Source organism: Durio zibethinus, chromosome 6 (assembly GCF_047325235.1).
Source record: "Durio zibethinus cultivar Kanyao isolate XHJ-2024 chromosome 6, ASM4732523v1, whole genome shotgun sequence".
Classification (NCBI taxonomy): Eukaryota; Viridiplantae; Streptophyta; class Magnoliopsida; order Malvales; family Malvaceae; genus Durio; species Durio zibethinus.
The window spans coordinates 5,265,761-5,289,966 of NC_143167.1; the positions used below are offsets into that span (position 1 = coordinate 5,265,761).

The 24,206-nt window shown below is 32.3% G+C and overlaps 1 protein-coding gene and 3 pseudogenes across 5 annotated transcripts; all 4 read left to right on the forward strand.

Moving 5' to 3' along the window:
• Positions 1 to 1,594: 1,594 nt before the first annotated feature.
• LOC111286378 (uncharacterized) lies at positions 1,595 to 7,392 on the forward strand. Of its 2 annotated transcripts, XM_089761955.1 has the most exons (5): positions 1,595 to 2,519; positions 2,638 to 2,781; positions 3,937 to 5,940; positions 6,127 to 6,467; positions 7,288 to 7,392. In XM_089761955.1, the coding sequence occupies exons 1-5, from the start codon at positions 1,613 to 1,615 to the stop codon at positions 7,321 to 7,323; spliced, it is 3,432 nt and encodes a 1,143-aa protein (XP_089618081.1). In that variant the 5' UTR covers positions 1,595 to 1,612; the 3' UTR covers positions 7,324 to 7,392. The 2 variants fall into 2 exon arrangements, with proteins under 2 accessions (XP_089618081.1, XP_089618082.1); XM_089761956.1 differs by lacking the exon at positions 7,288 to 7,392 and having other exon boundaries at positions 6,127 to 6,831.
• On the forward strand, positions 6,891 to 10,746 carry LOC111286379 (uncharacterized; annotated as a pseudogene). Its single transcript, XR_016342575.1, has 10 exons — positions 6,891 to 7,536; positions 7,603 to 7,673; positions 7,776 to 7,869; positions 7,987 to 8,071; positions 8,715 to 8,791; positions 8,851 to 8,969; positions 9,147 to 9,262; positions 9,353 to 9,413; positions 9,528 to 9,758; positions 9,790 to 10,746. The product of XR_016342575.1 is annotated as an uncharacterized LOC111286379 (transcript).
• Positions 10,747 to 15,244: 4,498 nt separating this feature from the next.
• LOC111285159 (F-box protein At2g27310 pseudogene) lies at positions 15,245 to 16,510 on the forward strand (annotated as a pseudogene). Its single transcript, XR_016342744.1, has one exon. The product of XR_016342744.1 is annotated as an F-box protein At2g27310 pseudogene (transcript).
• A 2,240-nt stretch (positions 16,511 to 18,750) lies between these two features.
• LOC111285800 (F-box protein At2g27310 pseudogene) lies at positions 18,751 to 21,737 on the forward strand (annotated as a pseudogene). Its single transcript, XR_016343312.1, has one exon. The product of XR_016343312.1 is annotated as an F-box protein At2g27310 pseudogene (transcript).
• Positions 21,738 to 24,206: the final 2,469 nt, after the last annotated feature.

Genomic DNA, 24,206 nt, shown 5'->3' on the forward strand with positions numbered 1-24,206 from the left:
AATGTAAGAGAGTTGTAGGGTTTTGTGGGATAGACACCCCATAGGAGTATTGGGGCTCTACGTCTTATGGGTGTGTATGTTTTATTTGTGAGTGGACTAAAAGAGACTGAGAGGGTCCACATAGGTATGGTGTATGAGAGCATATGGGTATGTGTTTGGTTATGTTGAAAGGGTGCATAAGGGTTTGAGTTTGTGTTTGTTTGGGTTGAGAATATTCTATAAGACTAGAGGAGATTAAGAGTGTCTTATGAGTATTGATTGTTAAGTGAGGTTGATGATTTGATGTATGTTTGTAATTCTCTACAACTAGTGGATCTTGTTTCTCATCCGTGGATGTAGGTCAATTGGACCGAACCACGTTAAATTGTTGTCTCTTATGTGTTTGATTTATTGTTTGATTTCGCTTTCGCTGGTGTGATTAGATTGGAGGCTTTTAGCTCAACAAATGGTATCAGAGCTGTGGTGTTCCCCAACAAGTGGTATCAGAGTTGAAAGTTCGAAACGTGAGAAAAGTCAAATGTTCGAGATGTGGGAAGAGCTGATGGTTCGAGACATGGAAAGAGTTGACAGTTTGAGATATGGGAAGAGCTTTGTTTGAAATATGAGAAGAAGTAAGCTTAGAAGAGCTCGATTAAAGAGAAGAGTTTGAGTTCAAGTTTTGAGGATTGGTTTGTATGAAGCGTGAAGACACAAGAGAAGAGAAGAGAAGAGAAGATGATTGTAAGACTTCCATTGCAGGTGGAGCCAAGGATGTCTAACATGAAGACAGATGATCGATGAAATTTGAGTCAAGGTGGAGATTGTTGGGAATATTGACTCAAATCTCATAAGAGATTTGTTTGAGATTTGTTAGAGATTTGTTTGGGATTTGTTAGAGATTTGTTTGGGATTTATCAGATATTGCTTGATGGACAAGAAGACTTGCAAAAGAAGAATTTCAAGAGAAAGAGGATTCTTAATAGGTAAGTTTGACTTGCAAAAGATGAATTCTAAAAGGAAAGGGATTCTTAATAGGCAAGTTTGACTTACAGGAGAAGAATTCTAAGAGGAGAGGGATTCTTAATGAGCAAATTTGTATGATTATAAATATGTGAAGTCTCTACAGGGTTAGGTATGAGAAAAAGATGTAAGAGAGTTGTAGGGTTTTGTGGGATAGACACCCCATAGGAGTATTGGGACTCTACGTCTTATGGGTGTGTATGTTTTATTTGTGAGTGGACTAGAAGAGACTGAGAGGGTCCACATAGGTATGGTGTATGAGAGCATATGGGTATGTGTTTGGTTATGTTGAAAGGGTGCATAAGGGTTTGAGTTTGTGTTTGTTTGGGTTGAGAATACTCTATAAGACTAGAGGAGATTAAGAGTGTCTTATGAGTATTGATTGTTAAGTGAGGTTGATGATTTGATGTATGTTTGTAATTCTCTACAACTAGTGGATCTTGTTTCTCATCCTTGGATGTAGGTCAATTGGACCGAACCACGTTAAATTGTTGTCTCTTATGTGTTTGATTTATTGTTTGATTTCGCTTTCGCTGGTGTGATTAGATTGGAGGCTTTTAGCTCAACATTAAGTTCTCAACATCTTTTTGTGCATTTTGCTAGAGAACACATCATGTGGAACATTACCTGGTTCTTTCTTTCATTATTGATGATACACTCCTTCATCGCTAGCTTTGCCATGAATTTAAGGAACCTCACCACAGATCAAGCTGCGGTTCTTGAATTCAAGAACCGTATATCTGATCCTCACAAAATCTTGGCAAAAAATTGGTCTGCCTCTACTTCTGTTTGCAACTGGATTGGGATTTCTTGTGATGGTTACCACACAAGAGTCAAAGGCTTGAATCTTCCGAACATGGGTCTTTCAGGGACCATCTCTCCACACCTCGGAAACCTCTCTTTCCTAGCCTCTCTTAACTTGAGCGGCAACAATTTCCATGGACATCTACCTGAACAGTTGGGGCAGTTAACTCGGCTGAAGCACATTGATTTAAGCTACAATACACTTGATGGGGAACTTCCATCATGCCTTGGAACCTTGCAAAGGGTCAAGTTGTTGGTCCTTGGCAACAACCGTTTCACAGGTACAATTCCTCGTACTTTCCTCAACATGTCAAGCTTGGAGACTTTAGAATTAAGCAGCAATTCGATAGAGGGAAACATTCCAGACATGACGGGAAATCTTCAAATTTTGAAGATATTTAATATCACAAACAACCAATTCGTTGGTTCCATACCTTCATCCATCTACAACATTTCATCACTGCGAGTCATCCATCTAGCTTTTAACAAACTGTCTGGAAGTTTACCTGATCATCTTTGCGACAGCCTTCCCAATCTCCAGCAATTTCACTTGCATCATAATGAGGTTTCTGGCCTTATCCCGTCAAGCTTAGGAAAATGCAGCGAGCTTCAAATTTTATCATTGTCTTCTAATCAATTTAATGGGCTCATTCCGAGAAGTATTGGAAATTTAACTAGGCTCAAAAAACTTTATTTGTGGAGAAATAATATACAAGGTACGTATAGACAATTTAAGCCCTTTTGTTTTGTTCACAAATTGGAAAACAAGAGCAAGCTGTTTTTTATTGGACACGATTATGAGATGTTACTCTTTGATGTTGGCCTTATTTGTAGGTACGATCCCACGGGAGGTCGGTAATCTTGTTAGATTGCAGATCTTTGACGCGCGAGGACTGTACCTCACTGGAATCATTCCGCCGTCTATCTTCAACATTTCTTCTTTGCAAGAAATTATGCTCGCTCAGAACACTCTATTTGGTACTTTAATCTTTTACAATTATTATTCCCTTTTTCTTGCATGTGATGGCATATTGACTTTTCAAGCACTTTTAAGAGTAAAAAAAAGGATAATATATATTGAGTTTGATATTTACTAGCAAGTAATAAGTAACGCATCAATGGGCATATCGTTTTTGTTCTGATACTCATACGTACTTATATTAGTATGTTTTGACATATCATTTCATGTTTAACGATATTTTTGAATTTTTCATATAAATATATATAACATATTTTCAAGTTTCCTAATAAAATACATTACGTACACATACAAACACCTCCAATCCATACATTTATATGTTTATATGAAAATATATATCTCCAAAATTTATAAATATTTAATATCCAAAATTTTCAAATATTAATTAAATGAAATAAATAAAAAAATTAGAAAAAATATAATAAATTCTTATTATAAAAGCTCAATAACCTAATCTAATGAACATATTTGATTTTTGAATAAATTATGATAAAATAAAAATTATCATGAGAGAAAAGTAGAATTATGAATTTATTAAAGGAATTAAATAAGTGAAAAACTTAAAAGAAAATTAAAAAAAAAATTATATCACGTGATACAATTGATACAAATTGATAAGATTGGTACATTAGATACAATACCAGTACCGTGCCAATTTCCTTTAAAATTAATACCTATCAATGGATATTGATAACCATTATTATGAGTCAAACCAGTGACACCAATTCAATTGGCTGCAATAAAAATACTAACAATAAAAAATGAAAAGAAACACATGTTGGACAAGTACCTAGATACCTCTACAGGACAGGTAAATATGCTATTTAATTTGAAAAATAAATACGTCTAAAATAAGGGATAGAAACTATGACATAATTAGCTAAATAATTTGAGTCAATGTTGGTCAGATGTGCATGTACTGGTTAGAGGAGGAGAGGAGACTGTATATATGGCTGGATATTAGATAACCTTGGGGAGGCTGATGGTTTTATTTGATTTTATTAACACATTTATGTTCATAATTCTCACATCAATTATCTAATTAATTTGATAGTCAAGTAATTCTTCTTAATTTTCATACTATGTAAAGCATAGATCAGATATAACAGCAACGCTTAAAGCTTGTCTGATAAGGAATGCTTCTGCTTTTGCAGGTGAAATACCACATGAAATTGGAAACCTTCATAGATTGGAGATATTAGGTCTTGAATTCAACAACCTAAGTGGTAGCATACCATCAACAATCTTCAATCTCTCAACCATAAGAGAAATTGAGTTACTAGCCAACTATTTTTACGGCCAACTTCCCTCTGATATTGGCCATAGGGTTCCAAATCTTGAGAAGCTCGAGCTATGGGGAAATAATCTGAGTGGAGTCATACCCAGCTCTATTTCGAATGCTTCAAACCTTCGATACTTATCATTGGAAATAAACTCATTTCGCGGTCTTATCCCTCATGAACTTGGCAATTTACGACTCCTTCAGTGGCTTTCTCTTTTCTCAAATCATTTCACGGCTGAACCTTCCAGTCAGGAGTGGAGCTTTCTCTCTTCTTTGGCAAATTGCAGGTATCTAACACATCTTGACTTGTCGGATAATCCTTTGAATCGTGTTCTTCCAACTTCTATTGGAAATCTCTCTACATCTCTTCAATTATTTTATGCGGAATCTTGCAACATTAATGGCAATAGTATTCCTGAGGAAATTGGTAACTTAAGCAGCATTGTGGTGTTATCCCTAGCCAACAATGAGTTCTCTGGATCCATTCCAAAAACAATAAGAAGGTTAAAGAATCTCCAAGGTTTGTATCTTAATGGAAATAAACTAGAGGGATCGATCCCAGACAGTATATGTAGTTTAAAGAGATTGGATATTTTATCCATAGAATATAATGTGCTCCAAGGATCGATACCCAAATGTTTGGCTAATATGACTTCTCTTAGTACTCTCAACTTGTCCTCCAACAATCTGAGTTCTAGCATACCCTTAACCTTTTGGAGCTTTCAGAATATCTTGCAGATTGACTTATCCTCAAATTCTCTTAGTAATTCTGTTCCCTCAGATATCGCTAACCTGAAAGTACTGATTGACTTGGACTTGTCAAATAATCTGTTATCTGGTGAGATTCCAACAACAATTCAAGAGCTCAAAAATCTACAACTTCTGTCTTTATCCAAAAACAAATTTCAAGGCCGTATTCCTGAATCTATTGGTGGTTTGATAAGTTTAGAATCCTTGGATCTTTCCAGTAATAATCTTTCCGGGGTGATTCCCTCATCTTTGGTGAAACTTTCCCATCTCAAATATTTTAATGTTTCTTTCAATAGATTAGAAGGAGAAATTCCTACTGGGGGACCTTTTGGAAACTTCTCGGCTCAATCATTCATGAACAATTATGCACTATGTGGTTTACCTCGATTGCAAGTCCTACCATGCAAATCTAATGTTGTTCAGCAGTCCAAGAAGACAGCAATGATTATATTGAAATTTGTTTTGCCAACAGTTGCTTTTTTGATGTTGATAATGGCAATCATCATTTTCTTTAAAAAATACCAGGATAGGAGTGGTGATCTACCAGGTCGCGAGGCTTTGTTTCCTGTGGCAACATTGAGAAGAATTCCTCGTGAAGAACTTTGGCGTGCAACTGATGGATTTAACGAAAGCAATTTACTTGGTTCGGGAAGTTTTGGTTCTGTATATAAAGGAATTCTTTCAGATGGGATTAATGTTGCAATAAAAGTTTTCAACTTGCAATTAGAGGGAGCGGATGAGAGATTTTTCGCAGAGTGTGAAGTGATGCGCAATATCCGACATCGTAATCTTGTCAAAATCATTACTGGTTGCTATAATGTTGACTTCAAAGCCTTGGTGCTTCAGTTTATGCCAAAGGGGAGCCTTGAGAAGTGGTTGTATTCTCATAACTATTTTCTCAATGTCATCCAAAGATTGGATATAATGATAGATGTGGCATTGGCACTAGAATACCTCCATTATGGTCTCCCAACACCTGTGATCCATTGTGACATAAAGCCAAGTAATGTTCTACTGGATGAAGACATGGTAGCACACATCGGTGATTTTGGCATTTCCAAACTTTTAGGAGGAGATTCCATGACACAAACGATGACACTTGCCACTATTGGATACATGGCACCAGGTGATGTTTTATCTTCTCCTATCTTAAGTTTTTATATTTCTGGTTGACTCAACGTTCTAGTCTTCTACTAATATATTAAAATTCTGTAATTGTGCTACACTAATTAACATATATATACAATTAAGTTATTAATGATGTTTTTTCTTCGAGGAATTGTTTAATGATTCAATTGCTTTTGAAATACAGAATTCGGGTCAATGGGAATTGTTTCTATGAAAGGCGATGTTTATAGTTATGGTATTTTACTAATAGAAACTTTCACAAGAAAGAAGCCTAGTGATGAAATATTTGCTGGAGAAACAAGCTTAAAACATTGGGTGAAAGAATCATTGTCTCGTGAAATAGTTGCTGTTGTGGATGACAATTTATTGAAAAGAGAGGATCAACAATTCATTGCTAAAGTAAATTGTATATCATCTATTATGGAATTAGCTTTGGAATGTTCAACAGAGTTGCCCGAGGAAAGGAAAAACATGAAAGATGTGGTAGCCATGCTAAAGAAGATCAAGATAAAGTTTCTAAAGGATGTAAGGCGAGCTTAATATTGTAAAGAATATACTTTTATATAGTTCTATATATAGTTTGAGCTATAGACTGTCAAATATTTAAAAAGAACATGCTATTTACTTGGAGGGTCAAGCATATCACTAAATGCTTCTTAATTTTTGATGGTCGGTAACTGGTGAGAAAAAAATTTCTCCATCATATCGTTTTGACATTGGATCCTAGGCCTTAGACAATGAATTTTATCTTTCAATTTTAATTTCTTCGTTCGTATTACCTTTCTAAGATTGTTTCTTGTTATACATAAATACATCTATATACATACATATTAGAACTCAAAAACACGAGTTTGTATTCATTGAAGAGGGCAGTGGTTGCTTAGTATTACCAAATGAATTATAAACTTGATTGTTTCGTAGGATATTTTTTAAAATTTCTTTTGTTTGTACATAGAAGATTATAAATGCATTTATTTATTTGGTTGAAGTCTATTACGAAGAAGATTATTAACCAACAAAGTTTTTTTGGTTGATTTAGTTTTGCCTCCTACAATTAGAGAAAAATGTTGAACTTTAGAATAGTTTATTGACCATCGAACCTATAATTTTTGTGATTCAAAATATTTTGCTCATTTTAATTTTTAAAAATTATAGGGAAGGGGGGACGGTCATCATTTGCTTGTGTTGGTGACTTGGTGTCGGTATCCAGTCAAATGTCTACCGCCGCTAATTCACTGTTCCATGCTATGTGTGTTGGATTTACTACTCTACGTTGCTTCTCTCTGTCGCTTTCTACGTCTTTCTCATTCTTCTTCTCCTTCTTCTTCTTCTTCTTCTTCGTCAGCTTAAAATTCTGAAAAGTTATGTTTTGACAAATTAAGCCGTAATTGAAAACTAGTAATACCACACACCTTCATCTCGCTGTCGCCGCCAATTCGCTGGAGAGAAAAGCTTGGGTTTTAGCTGCTAAAAGCCTAACCCCATGGCTCGCTTGACCAAGGAACAGCTCTTGAAAGACACACAAAGCCATGATCCCAACTCCATTCCTCTCTCTCTCTCTACAACAAACCTCTCTCCGATGAACGAAATCGCCGTCATTTCTCTTTCTCACATCCCTTCCATTTCCTCTCGTCTCATCTCTCCTCTTTTCTTTTTACAGGTTTCTTGCTTGGCTAAATTCAAGAACTTGGAAAGACTCGACCTTGCCTTTAATAATCTCACATCACTCCAGGTTTTTCTTTCTCTTTTTTTTTTATTATTTATTTTTTTCTCATTTCCTGCCTATTACTTATTAAGTAATACAATTAAATGTAATTTTAATTTCAATTTATGGGGATTGAAATCTTGCATTAATCTGAAATGGTTATCAGTTGTTCAAAACAAATTGCAAACTTCGAAAGGAATTGAAGGACTCACTAAGCTCACTGTAAGTAGCTGGATAAAACTTATCTGTGTTTCTTCTTAAATTCCAAATTTAAAAAAAAAATTAATCACATTCTCGAAAATATGATTCCTTTATTTGTAAATTAAGTGTTGAATGCAGGCAAAAATGAGCTTACATCAATGGAAGAGGCTAGGTGTTGTTTGCATGTGTGGACTTGATGAAATGAAAGATGTGAATACTCTTGGTATGAGTTCATAATCTTCATGTTGACATTCATTGTTGTGCCATCAACTTGTGCTTTCATGACAATCTATGATGAAATGTTTTGAAAGTTAACTTAGTTTGCTTTTTTATTTAAATTTGAAATGTAAGAAAAAAGGTTGATAATAATACAGCTCTGCTGTTCTAGAGTGGAATGTTGGATGATTGTTGCTTCCTGATTAACCGCTTCAAAGCACGCTGTTACTTATCCCACCTCTTTTTTCTTATTGGCACTACTCAAAAGCCAACATTTTAAAGATGGCTATGAATAGTTGCATATTGTTAAAAGGCATTTTGATTTGGTTAGGTTTTACAGCAGATTATAATCAAGTACTTTCTGGTTTCCATTTGGGAATTAAAATACACATTTGTGAGTGCAAAACGGTTAAATTCTCTAGCACCATGAAGGATTTTGGTCATCCATGGATGTCAAAAATATCTTATTTGTCATAAAACACACAAAATCTGTTATTAAGTTGTGTCATGGAGACAATACAACAATGTTTGGTCCTCTTAGTTTCATTCACTTAGCTAAACTAAATGAGGAGACAGAACCAGTTTTGCTTTCAAACTAGTGCATTAGAAATCTCTTATGTTGCTTAACTTGGGTCATACTCTTTGTCTAGAATTTCCTGCGGTACTTTCTAGGAATCCTATCAGTGAAATTGTGGATTCTCTTGTCAACCTGAAATCTATCACAAAGGTGAAGAGTTCTGTTTTAGATATATTATTGAATGCAATTTCACTTGATTACTCCTCAAGCTTTTCAATTACTCTTGGTTCTGGCTTTCTGCGTCTAACTGCCAATTTCAAGCTATTGACTCGTCGCTCAAGTGCTGCATTGAATTAAAAGAGCTTTGCTCACAATGATACCAAAGTATGTTCTTTTACACAATGACCATCCCAATAAGCATGTTCTATTAATTACAGCCTCTGTTATGTATCAATTAGCAACTTTCATTATTATTTCCTATTTCTTTACCATATTCTTTACATTTTAAAGATTAATTATTGATTCTCCTCTCCCACCCTCTGTTGGTGCATGTGAATTGCCCAAGGTCTCCCAGCAGAGTTGTCTTACAATAAAAAGACTTCAAAATTTGGACTTGGGAAATAACTTGATCTCTGTATGGTCGGAATTGAAGGTTTGCTCGCGAACTCAATTTTTGTCCAGGTTTTATGATTTTTTTTTTTTTTGGAAATCTATTTTCTTCATGGTTTATTGACAACAAACTAAACAACAGGCACCGGATTCATTAGTCAGTCTAAAGAATCTCAATCTACAATGAAATCCTGTAGCTGAAAAGGATAAATTAGCAAAGAAGGTAAGCATGTTTGCCTTTTGACACTTTTCTTGTCTATGTTTTTCTTCCTTTTTTAAAGAAAAAAATATTGCTACTTTAGTCTGTTGACATGATTGCTATAAGACACTGCTGCAGGTTAAAAGGTTGTTGCCTAACTTGCACATATTCAATGCTAGACCAATTGATAAAAGCTTCAGAAATGAAATAGGTGAAATTGTTTACATTGCTTCACATAATACTGCTTATAAGGAGGAAATCCACAAGAAGGAGCAAAAGGATCTGAAAAGGAAAAATAATCCCAAATTTCAAGTGTCATATCAGGAAAAGGATATTAATGATAATGCTACTAGTCATGATGCTGAGAAGTTCTAGTTAATGAGGATGATATCATTGTTGAAAAGGAAGAAAAGAAAAAAAAAAATCAAAGGCAGAGCAGGAAAATCTGAGTCACATGGGTGCGGAGAAAAAGATTGCACAAAAAGGGAAGAAAACAAACGATAAGCTCCTGCAGAAAGAAGTTTCAGTGCACGATGATGGTATCATGGTTGAACAGAAACCAAAGAAGAAAAAAATAGAGAAACGGGCTAAACTTGACATTATTGATGATGGAGGCACCTCTTTCACAGAGCTGTTCACCACTGATGTTGCAGATCCAAAAGATGATGATAAAAGAAAGTTGATAGAGCTGGTCAAGGTATGAAATCAGTGGGTAGCTTAGCTACCTAACCTGTGAAAAAGACGAAAAGTAAACGTGCTGCGCTTCCCGAACTTCAGTTGTCCCCTGCAGTTGAAGTTGGAATAGGCGATCCATCAGCCTGGGATGACCAGTGAATCAGATTTTCAGCGCCACTCAGTTTCTAAGTTAAGCTAGAATTGAATTATTAGTTGCCATTCTTGCTTTCTTGAGGTTTGTCTGCTCAACTTTATGATGTCTTAGGTGAATTTCGGTTTCTTTTATCATATTGGATGTGTGCAGAGAAGATTGGAGGTCATTTGATGGGTGGTTAATCAGATGTACTAGTGTATTACCAGATGAATTGTAACTTTCAAACTTGAACTCTCAGTCCCATGGCGTTTTTGCACTGCTTTTCTTGAAAGAGGATGCTAGAAAGATGAATTAACATGTGAATTAGATTAAGTTAGCATAAATTATTGTAACAGATAGTATATGCCATTATCTGTTCTTCAAGGAAGTGATTTTTTTGGCTCTCAGCAATGAAGAATGGGCAAGGAGAGTGAGCATAACTGTGATCATAGTCAAGAGTAAGCTTAGGGAAGTGGGACAATTGAGAATGATACAATGTTATTACTTCTTTTATTTATCCCCCCTTCTTCAATTCTAAGAAATTGATACATACACTTAGAATTAGACCGAGCATGGAATTTTTTAGTGCTGCTAAAAAATTGACTGAGAAATAACAATGCGATTAAATCAACATTCAAATTTTTTAATTGTTAAAGGCTCAATCTAACCAGTCTTGTCATCTGATTAAAACCTTAATGTGCAAAAAAAAGATATCAAAGGAAAGCAATTTAAATTTTGACAAAAATCATAAATATGCAAAAAATATATATAAAAAAAAAAACCGTTTAAATTTTGATAAAAATTATATATAAATTTAACCAAAAAAAAAATATGTATTTCATATTTAATATGTCAACAAAAATTATGATTAATTTTTTCTATTTTATATGTGTTTAACATAAAATAAATACAATATAAATACATAAATTATCAAATCAAATGTTACTCACTATTTGGCTTTGACTTTGAGTGATGGTGAGCTTAGTGGGTGAGTTTGAAATGCTGTAACTTGATTTGGTTAATTGAAAGGTACGAGAACCAACTTCACATATATCCAATATATACGGTCAAGATTAAACTGAACTAAGCAACATGCTAACTAAAAGGTGTCGATAAGCTTTGACCCTTTTTGTAGTTTTTATCAGGAACTTGTGATTAACACAGTTTAAAAACAATAACAATTGAAGTCGGAATTTAGATTAATTAAATTATATAATTATTTTTAAAAAATGATGTTCATATAATTATTTTTAAAATATAATAGTTAATAAATATAAAATTTAAATCTTAATACATATATATATTTTTTTCCTTCATCCGACGGCCTCTTTTATTAAAAAAAATAATAATAAAGTTTAAAGATAATAACAAAAGAAAATGGATATTGCATTTCAGTCTCCATCAGGCAGTTGAAAAGTCTGAAATTGCACCATGTCAATATCTCGTGACACAATTGGAGCTCTTCATGGTGGCTGGGTCAAGGTGCCGTCTCCATCAAGCACTTGAAAAAATCTCAAGTTCATCCCCTTAATTTCGAGGAAACATCAAATTTCAAGTCTCCCTTCCATCAAACTTGTTTTGATTTTAACTGTTTTTTTTCATTGATATTTTCTTTGTTATCTGCTCTCGGGGAAAAAAAAAGCTGTTGGAGACGGGATTTAAGCATGATATCGATATTTATATGGATTTCGATTTTCAACCTTTTCTAATACTAGTACTTTTCATGCAGCCACCAAAGACTTCTACATATGGACTAAGAGTCTGACAAAATTGTAAAAAAAATTTTAATGTCAGTTATCTATTTGATATGTAATGCTTTTGATTGGATTGGTATATCAAATTAAGTGACAATAAATTAATGGATAATTTTACATAAAAATTAAATTCACTAGATCAATTATTTTATTTTCATTTAATTAATTAATTTTTTTATAAAATTATAAATATAAAAAAATTATAATTATAATCAATATTATATTATAAAAAATCACTGAATTATTTTTTGGTATAACAAATGAATGTTGACAAGTTTATTTATATGGAATTGGTAAAAAGAAAAAAAAAACTAGTTTACAATGAGCAAATCATAGGTTTGTCTTCCACTTCTTTGTCACTATCTCTATTTGCAATTTTTTTTTTCTTTTTGTTTGTATAGACCACTTCTTGACTTTCTTCCAAAATGAAAAGATCAAGCAACCCCTTTACGACCTAAAAATCAAAGAGGGATTTTAATCATAAATTAACTAATTAATTACTCTTATTTTCCACATATTTGAATTTATTTACAAGTTGATTTTTATCCACTAACAAAGCATATTAGAACCAAACATCAAAGCCATTTTAGTAATATAATTAGCATTAGACCAAACATCATAAACCTTAAAAATTTTAGCATGCTTAATTTAGAATTTTGAATCATATACTAATTTAAAAAAAGGCCACTTTCAGGCTTAAGTTGTTATTCGAATATTAGGTATCATATTAAGAAAGGGATTAATTTAATGAAACCTATTTATGCAGTCTAGCCAAAACAGTAAACAAATACCAAATTGGCCATGATGATTATAACAGTTTAAGCGAAATATAGAGTTATCAATAGCAAATTAATATGCCATAATCAACTTGTTGTATTTGGGGTTGGCTAATGCAATCTAATTTGAAGAGAATAAATTTAGTTAAGGGTCTTCTAAAAAATTTTCTTAAGGATAATAATTTATGCATTTAAATTAAAATGGACTTTTTTAAAACGTTATTCTCATGATATAATATCTAAATTAAAAAAAAAAATTAAAAATTCTACTTCAAGAATTTCTTGAACATGCTTGAACCATGAATAAGAAAATGAGTGTGAGAGAAATGACTTAATTCTTCCAAAAAAAAAATGTATGTAAAGTTGTATTAAAATGAACATTAAATAGAAATATTTATAAGTCTCAATCAGTGTTGGAAACACCTCTTCATGAATAAATATGCATGTTTTAGATGAAAATGATCACTTTTAGAATAAAACATTATATCTAACAAATATATTTTATGAATTTTCAGTAAAAGCAATAGAATATTCAAACCATGACATTTGAATATCACAAATAAATTTTTGCACAAAATGTGAAATAATGCATGACATTTGAATGTCAAGGCTAATTTGAAATAGATTATTATTAAATTTGATCATATAAATGTACTTAAATGACAATCGAATCCCTTTTACTTATTTTTTATTTCAAAAGTTATTTAGGTAAAAAAAAAAAGCTATACCATTTCAAAGTCAAAGTACATCACAAGTCTCAAAACACTTAGCTTAAATCTACAGATCGTCTATATAAACAGAAAATCTGGCAATAAAAAATAAATATTTAATACTTTCCCAATCAATCAATTTCGTGAGAAATTTATTATTATTTTTGTTAAAAAAGTTTAAGAATAGATAAATTATTTAATTTTTTAAATTAAAATAAAATATATTATATCTGATAATTTAAAATAAATAATTATAAATTATATATTTAAGATAATTTTAACAAATAATCATTAATAAAATTTAAATTTAAAATTTTTTAATTAAAAAAAATAAATTTTAATCAATTAAATCAATTTTAAATACATAAAATTGTGTTCAAATTTGGAAACCTCGTGAAAATGCGAAACATAAGGGTAGTTAATTGGTTGACCAGAAAAATGCACCAAGTAAAATGTAACGTCTCTCCGATCATCAAATCTACATTCTTATCAAAAAAAAAAAAAATCAGCTAATAAATGCGTGGAGAAAGAGTGAATCCCACGACTTAATCTCCACGTCCTCAAGGAGAAGCCGACATGCTTGAAATCAGAATTACGATTATTAAATGAAAACATGGTTTCGGCCCATTTTTCAATTTTCACCACTTTGCCGCGTCAGCCACCGCTTGTTCCTTTCCTAGTGTCATCAATGCTACCACCAAACCCGTGTTCGGCTTTGTTGACTACAATAAGCGCACGTTAAAACTTTAGCCGACTGCTCAAAATATCACCAACTTGCCGGATTTGGAGGGGCCACCGGAAAAAAAAATATTAAAGGAATGAAAACCCTTGATCTAAAACAAGTACTTCAGTGTTTATCTATATTGAAAATTAATTACTTGAGTTGGTTACACTAAAACTATTAAAAGATTTAATTGGAAGGAAGATCATTTGTCCATCATTTTGGGAATTATAGGAGGATATATTTGAGGTACGATATCAAAAAATATTGTTTAAAGTAAATTACCAATATAATAGAATCCAATTTACCACTTTTTCTCAGTATATCTTAACATGTTTATGATCCTCTCTCTTTTAATTTTATATTTTTAATTAATTATGAACAATGAAAAAAAATTAATAATACATAAAATTTTTAATTTTTTATATTATTAATAAACATTCAATTTCAAAGCAATTTTAATAAGTGAATAAATCCAACTTAGATATAAAATTACAATAAATAAAAATTTTAATAAGTATAAAATAATATTACTTTAATAATTTCTCACCACATTTAATAAAAATTTAAAAGTTAAATATTAAAAAAGTCTTTGAACTATTTTACTTTTTTTGAAATAAATATTTATATTTCATTATATTCAAATAAATTCTTATTCTTTGATTTGCATCCCAGTAAATTTTTATTTCAAATAAATTATTGATTTATATTAAGAGTTTATTTAAATATAAATTAAAAGATAAAAGTTTATTTAGATATAAATTAAAATTTAAAAATTTATTTATATACAAATTAAAAATCAAATTTTTATTTGAATATAATAAAAATATAACATTTTATTTAAATGTGACAATTTAAAAAAAAATTTATTATTTTTTACCAAATAAAATTTTACTAGATTACAAACTTAAAACTTATTACCTTACAAACTTAAAAAGATATCAGACAAAAACAATAAAACAAAATCTAAATTCTGATATTATATTAAACGTGCAATCTAAAACTAATTAACAGCCGTTCAGTGATTTCATTTGAATATAAGATTTCCCATTTTAGAAGAAAAAAAAAACGTGGAATTATGATGTGAACGAGACAATTCCCAACAAAAGTCCACGTTTGACTGCTCTGAATTATGAAGTTTCCATTCTCCTTTAAAAGGCGCCCTTTATCACTACTCCGCTTCGTCTCGACTCAAACAACTGTCAGCAAACCTCATTAACTTCCCAAAAGAAAAATGAAAACCAAAACATCCAAGGCCTTTCATCAAGGCGGCAACGCCAGCAACGAAACAATCTCCACCGTCCACCCCGACATCATTCAATCCCACATCCTCACCAGACTCGACGGCCCTTCCCTCGCCTCCTTCGCCTGTACTTCGTCCCAATTACACGCGCTCTCTACCGAAGAAAATCTCTGGCAAAACATTTGCTCTTCCACGTGGCCTTCAGTTAATCACCCACGTGTCCAAGAATTCATCTCCACTTTCCCCTCCGGTCACCGTTCATTCTTCTCCGATTCTTTCCCTTTTGCCGATCCCCAGCCGTTAAAGCTCGATGTCAACTCTTTGACTCTACCAAAGGAACTAATCTCAGCCGTTGATATTTTCTATCAAAACAAAATTATTTATTCTAAAGTCGAAGAAATGGAAACGTCAAGCGGCTGGTTTTTGTGTTCACCATTCCGGGTGGATTTACTTGACCCGAAAGATTCTACTTCAACACCGATAAAGTATTTTGGTGGCAGTAAAGATGACACGTGGCTAAAGCATTTGGAGGAAAACTTGAGTTTAAGCTGGATAGTTATAGACCCGACCCGGAAGAAGGCGGTGAATATGTCGAGTAGAAGAGCTGTTTCGTTGCAACGGCACTGGTTGACGGGTGATGTGCAGGTGCGGTTCGGGACGGTGGTGATGTCTGGAGATGAACTGCGGGGATCGTCAAGAGAGTTGGTGGAGTGTGCGGTTGTGGTCATGTGCGGGGGAAAAGAAGGAGAGGATATGCACGTGAGGGAAGTGAGTATGGTGATGGACGACATGGAAGGGAAAGCGTTGAATGGGAAGGACAGTTTGTTGATTTTAGAAGGGGTAATGGAGAGAGGGAGAAGGAGAGGGAATGGAAATGAAGGGAAAGAGAAGTATGAGGAGTATGAAGGGAAGAAACGGGAGAGGAAAAAAAGGAAGCAAAGGAAAGAAAGGGCATTGGATTTGGTTTGCATTACAATTGGTGTTGCCGGTTTTGTCACATTATGCTCAGCTATGTTGTTCAAGTAACAACATAACAAAAAAAATAATGTTTCAAATTCCATTTTTTTATTGTTATATACTTTAAAGAAATATAATTTTTTTAATTGAAATTTAATTTAATTAATCTATAAAATTATCAGAGATACCTTTTTAATAAATTTGTATTTAATTTTAATATTTATAATTTTTTATTTTTAGACTATGATATTTTTATATTAAAAATCTAGTTTTTGATAGTCAGAAGTTTAATGTATGTAAAAATAAGAAAAAGAAGGAATCCATAAATTTAAATTGTAATTATTGAAGGTTGACTAATGGATTTGTTTCATTTTTTTTTTTTCTTTATGTTTTTGCTCGTGATTGGTAAAAGGAAAGAAGGGTTATATTTTGTAAGGTTTCGGAAGTCTCTCTGAATGGGCAGAATTGACAAGTCAGCCAATATTAGCCAAGCGAAAGGGCTCGATTATGCAGTTGGATGTCATTTATATCTGATACTAAAAAATATTAATGAAATGAAGTTTTTGAACTTGGAAATAGTTTATTTTTATGGAATTACATATATCAATAAAAATTATAAATTAGTAAACAAATCAAACCAGTAATTAATAAAACAACGTATAATTAGACAAAATCCGAAACTTGAACTTGAGTTTAGGATTTCTTCTTTATTACAAAGACGAGCTCAAATTGACGACGACCTTGTAAATATTGTTGTCTAATATAAGTTAATTTTTACAGCGATTTTCATCCAAAAAGAGACCACAGCTTAAATTTAACCCTTATGAATCTCAGCTTGAATCAAATTCTTGTATCTTAGAAATGCATGGCTTTGTTGAATATCAAATTTCCAAAGTTTATATCTTTTTCTTTTATTGGCAAACCCAAGTTGAATTTGTTGATATACCCGCAGCTTGATAATTAGTGAGATCAAACTCTATGTCTAACTTTAGCCGATTCCATTCCACTAGAAAAAATAATTTCTTTAACAAAAATGAAAATTTAGTTATCAACTCTAATCGGATCAGATAGATAGAATTATTACGAAGATAGATTGACAAATTATTTAAGCATGTAGTGAGTTGTCAAATTAAGAATAGTTCAACCTTGTGGAAATTGGCTATCTTGCTAATTGGGGTCATTTTGCAATGCTAATGAATGCTAGGAGTCTATTGCTTTCTTTAAATTGAGTTACTTCAAGGAATAGAGATCTTATATTTTTATCCTCTTCAATAGATTTGCTATGAAAATCCCTCATATTGGCTGAAATCATTAAAAAGAAGTCACCCAAAATAAAACATCTAAAGCATTTGAAGGGATCTGACAGTGTCTATATTTGCAGTCGCATACGATAATGATCAATTTGGAAGGTTTATTTTAGTTAAGATTAAGTTCGAAGGATAAACGTGTGAACCCAACCATTCCATTTTTATGGGTTTGGGAAGAGGTGGGTACCTCTATCCCTTATTTTTTTAGTCCACAAAATTGGCAAGGAGGATGATCAGAGGCCGGTCATGTCCTTATCTCTAATTTATGTGGGTTTCTCACATATTTTGGAATTCTTAGGCTAACTTTTGCAGGAATATTGTCTATAATTAGGGATGACATCGGGTCGGATTCGGGGCGGGTTTTGCTCGCTCACCCCGAACTCTATCTGATTTTATGTTTTATCAAACTCGATCTCGATTCGATCCGAATTTTTTTAATATTTAAATCCGACCCGATAATATGTAAATCGTACCCGATTCGACTCGAAATTAATAAAATATTATTTTTTAAAATATAAAATATTATTTTTTAAAATATAAATATTTAAAAATATCATTATATATATATAAATAAATAATTAATTAATTAAAAAATAATTTTTTAATAATATTGGGTCAGGTTGGATAAGATCGGGTTTTAGGCATATCCAAACCTGACCTGACCCCGATTGTTATCTAATTTTACCCGATCCGACCCCGACTCGAAATTTAAAATTAAAAAAAACTCAATCCTATAGGATTGGATCGAACCGAAACCCGTTGGGAACGGACTTAATTGCCGTTCCTATCTATAATCCATAATACCTATATTTGAAAAAGAAGGATTTTCAATTAATCTCAATTGGCTACCGGATAGCAGCCAATTAAGCCTTCATATTTTTTTGTTATTATTAAAATAGTCTGTGGAAATTGTTTAATTGGGTTGTCATTACTTAACAGATGTTGAGCAATTACAATCTCAACACAACTTTTTTTAATTGTTTATTTTATTATATTAAAAAGAAAAACAAATATTTTTAGAAAATAAAAAAAATTAAATTAAATTAAGTCTCGACTTTCTCTCAACTTGTAGGTGATAAAGACAAACTGCTACATCCTAAATCTTAATTTCCAAATGCGAAAATTGGTAAACATGTTGATATCACATTGACATAGTCTAGCTACCTCTTGAGAAAAGTATCATTAACAAACTTAAAGGGAAGCTTGGCCAAAAACAAATAAACAAATAAAACTTAAGAGGAAGCAGGGAGTCCATCCCCACCAACTTTAATCATCAGCAGAGAAGGTGAAGATGAAGATGAGGTCGCCAGACTCCCTGACCCACCCTTCAGGGAACATCTTCTCCTTGGACTGCTTGGCCACCCAGTCTGCCGCCCTATTCGCGATCCGCTTCACATGATTAAATTGCACTTCTTCAAATCCATCACACATGAATCTTACCTCGGAAATTATATATAAGCACTAATTTCCATTAATGTATTAGGTCCCTTTTCTCATCCAAAGCTGCTATCAAACCTTCTTAAAACCCTTCTTCCTTTATAGCCAGTGCAGCTCCCTCTTTAACTGCCAAAGTTTCTGCTACCACAACCTTCAAAGCTCGTATTTCTTTCCTGCATGCCCCAGTAATAAGTTTTCCTTGATGATCCGATCCCTTACCACCACTCGTATACCAGCTTTACTTTTCTGAGCGTCCACTGCACCATCACACTTTATTTTCACCCAGCCTCCGTCTGGAGCAGACCAAAGTTCATCAAATTTTCCATCAGTTCTAAATTTTCTCTTTGAACAAGTTACCATTTCAGCTTGAGCACTAGCATTCCCTGGCAGCAAACTTTATTCTAGCAACAGTTCCATGCACATTCAGCTGCTTATTACCAAGCCTGGACGATCACATATACTCTTCCTAATGTACCAACACGTGCAAGCAATCTTTATTTTTACATCCATAGAGACTTCAGTTTGGAAGGAGAACACAGAATTCAGCCATTAATTCTGTATTTTCTTCCATACTTTGTCATCTACGAAAAAAGATGATGATGGGTTAGGCTGCATACCAAATTTTTTGACCTTTTTTTATTAGTTTGACTCCTTCTCAATCCAATGAAGAAATTTATTTCATTTAATTATTTATGACCATTTTACATAGACTTTCACAATCAGAAAGATATATTTTCACCAAAAAGGTCCATTAATTCCATTTATAAAGGCAACAGTTTTTCAACATTTAGCTTTACTATTAAGTACTTCTTCCTTAACGTTTGTCTTTACCTTTATTATTTCTTCTAAAAAATATGAAATTAATAAACTATTCAAAGTTATCTAAAATTCTAAATTTCATTTCTATTTGACTGCTATAACCTTTAAGAATGAGTGTGTGTATATACATATACTCTTAATAATTAATTAATAAATTATCCAAGATATGTCTTTGTAACCAAAATTACGAGAAAAAAAAAACTTCCACGTAATTCTTTAAAAATAAAGACATACGAGCATTTAGTCTAGTTCAGTAAGATTTAGTTAGTTGATACACGAATCATGATTCTTTATGTTCAAAGAGCATGATGCGAATGTCTTCCCAGATTAAAAATAAATATTTTTAATTTAACAATAAAAATAAAATCATTAATTTTAATTTTATAGTATTGTTTAGCACTGTTTATATTTTGAAAAGAAAAGTAACGAAATAAATTCGAGCCTGCAATTAGCATTTAGGCTTAGGACAAAGTTTGGCCATTTGCCCGTTTTGGGTCTTTTAAAGCTAGCACAAAGTATTTTCCAAAGAGACCGATAAACGCCCCCACAGAAGCTTCCTCCTGTCACGACCGACTCAGCAATCAAACCCCACGAGGCCAATGGCTTCCCCTCCTCCTTCCTCTTCCACTGCTAAAGGCGTCGGGCGAGACGGCGAAACAATCACCATCCTTCACCCAGATATAATCGGAGCTCACGTCCTCACACGACTTGACGGTCCCAACCTTGCCTCCACCGCCTGTGTTTCCTCTCATTTACGTTCCCTATCAACAGAACAAAATCTCTGGCGCGACATTTGTTGTACCACGTGGCCTTCTATCTTTCAACCACGTATGAAACAAGTCATCTCCACTTTCCCTTCCGGTTACCGCTCCTTCTTCTCCGACTCATTCCCGTTTCCCAATATCCGACCGTTAAAGTTCAACGTCACCTCTTTGGCTTTAGCAACGGAATTAATCTCAGCCGTTGATATTTACTATCAAGGAAACGCCATTTGTTCTAAAGTTGAAGAAATGGAAACGTCAAGCAGCTGGTTCTTGTCTTCACCCTTTCGGGTCGATTTGCTTGACCCGAACGACTCAGCTCCATCACCGATAAAACATGGTAGTTGTAACGATGACACATGGCAAAAACATTTGGAGGAAAACTTGAGTTTGAGCTGGATAGTTGTTGACCCGACCCGGGAAAAAGCGGTTAATATGTCAAGCATGAGAGCTGTTTCTGTGCAACGGCACTGGCTGACAGGTAACGTGCAGGTGCGATTTGGGACGGTGATGGAGGGAGATGAACGGTGGGGATCGTCGAGAGAGTTGGTGGAGTGTGGGTTAGTGGTCACGTGCGGGGGAAACGAAGGAGAGGAGATGCACGTGAGGGAAGTAAGTATGGTGATGGAAGATATGGAAGGGAAAGGACTGAGTGGGGAGGAGGGTTTGGTAATTTTGCAAACAGCTATGGAGAGCGGGAGAAGTAAGAAGAGAGGGGAGGGAAATGGGAGGAAAGAGAAGTACGAGGAGTTTTTGGTAAGGAAAAAGGAGAGGAAAGAAAGGAATGAGAGAAAGGATAGGGCTTTGGACTTGATTTGTGTTATTTCAATTTTCGCCGGCTGTGGAGCTTTTGGGTCGCTAATTTTGTTCGTGTCCTAACTCCTACGATACGACGTAATTATCTTTACTGGAATTCAGTAGTACGGTGCAATGCAAAGAGACCTTTCTTCTTTTCTTTTTTTTTTTTTTTACACAAAAGGCTAATTATAACCAAAAAAAAAATATAAATATTAAATTTAAACTTCAAACTTAGACACTTCTCATCTTAAATGTGAAAACATGATCAGATTTTAACTTTTTTTTTAATACTTGCAACATTTTTTTTATCATTATACTTAAATCTCCGTTATATAATAATAATAATAATAATAATAATAATAATAATAATAAATGTTTTGAAATTACTCCTTCTAACACATAAGTTATATTTTAAGGAGTCAATTTTGCAAGTTCATCTAGCTAGTAATTTCCTTGAATGCTGCCGTTAAAAAGAAAAGAAGAAAAAAGGTATAGCACTTCAACGAGTAATTAACTGTTAAACTAGTTCAAAAGTAAAGAAAAATATCAAGAGATTGTAATTAATTGCTCTAATTGCTTTTGATAATCTTAAACCAAGTTCACTAGTTCAAGATTCTAAAACTGGAATTTGATATTTTCATGATAGAGTTTCACATTCTAACCAATTCCACATGTGCTCTTAAAATACATTGAGATGTGTTTTAATTTAAGCTCCAAACAAACCAATAATTTTTTTTTTATATAGAAACAAGTCAATATAATTAATTTAATCCAAACTCAGCATAAAACAAAAATCTGAATATAATAAGCTCTAAATCTTCTAGAACTTAATTTAATTGTCGTGTGGAATCAAATTTCATGAAAAAATTAGGTTATGAACTATCTCTCTCTTCTATATATAGTAAATTAATATCGACAACCTTTTAATGGCCTGCCTTTGACAAATTGGATATATATATATATATATATATATATATATATATATATATACACAAAAATTTTTGCATTATCTGGGCCGTGATTACTAGCATGCTACTATTTGGTTTCATTTTACTTTTTATTATATATATAATTATTTATATATATATATATGAAAGATATGAATTTGAGCACAACAAAATATGAATTTAGGTTTAATTTAAATGTTTCATTTATTTTTTAAAAGATGGAATCTCGTAAGTAAACTGATATTTGATTCTTAACACATAAAATTTTTTCTCACTTTTCTTGGATTTTGACCTTTTTATTAAAAAAAGAAAAAGAAAATATGCATGCATGAACATTGATCCTTTTCTCATTCAAGTTATTCTACATTAAAATTTTTTTTAACGTGGAATATTATCGAAACAAAACAATATATAAAATGGATAAAGGATGATATACGTAAACATGAATGGCTTAAATAAGGGAATAAATTGAGGAAAAAGACAGTCTCAATCGCAAGAGGCGGCCTAATGCTTGGATATAATAATAAGCCGGCCAAAATTAATTGTTTCTTGGCCACTTTTTTTGCCAACCTAACACGGCTCTTTAATTCTTCTTTGTTTATTACGAACTTGATGGTTAAGGATTAGATATATACTTAGCACCTCATTCCCCAGTATTTATATTTTTGTTTAATGATAATTAATATAATATCGATCCCCTAATTAATCAATCCTTTCATCTCTAAAATATAAGAAAAAGTAACCCCTATAGGACACTAACCAGTCTTTGATAGATAATTTATAAATTTAAAAAATTTACAGATAAAAGTTTAATAAATTTATAAATCTTAATTGAGTTGATGACTTGCCTTAATTTTGGAGATGGGATAGCCACCTTTGCTCCTAAACTTTTTTTTTTTTAACCAAAAAAAGTTATATATTTTTTTATCTTTAGATCAAAATGACCAAGTACTATGAATTTAATTTCAATATAAAGATAAAAAAATATATAATTCTTACATTAATATAAATTTATTTTTACTCATTAATTAATATTAAGTCATTACGTAATGTTTAATGCATAAGATAATTGGTAAAATGAATCATCTTATATTATATTTGATTTGTATCTAAAAAAAATTATAGGATTATAAAGAGAATTAATTATTCCTTTGATATAGGATGATTCAATTCTTCTAAAATAAAAAAGATTATTTTTAATTTATGATATTAAACTTACATGTCATATTATATCTTTAAAAATTATATCAATAATTTAAATTGTATAAATTTTAAGGAAAGATAATTTTGACTAATAAATAAATTATTTTATCTTAATTTTTGTATACATCAAATATAAGATAATATAATATTATTTAATTTAATATTAATTATAATATTATCTCATTATATTTTATCATAATTTTATGTATCAAACATACTTTAAACCCATTGAGTGGAATATGTTCACACTTGACAAGGTAATTTGTCCATTAAATTTGGTTTGTTCTTTAATTAGACCGTTTTCTATAATGGCTCAAAAAATAAAGATTTGTTGAGTTCATGAAAAAGTCAATGATTCGTCGAATTTGTTATTGACCGGATCAATTAAATATAACTTTCAATGATTAACATCTCATCCGATTATGAAAACTTTTCAAGAGTCGGTGATTCAGCCAAATGATCCAATGATTGTACAGACTTAAAACCTGAAGCTTTGAATGGATTAATATTTAATCGGATTATGGTAACTATGATTAATACCGTTATATGTGATTATCCAATGCCAACAATTTCCTC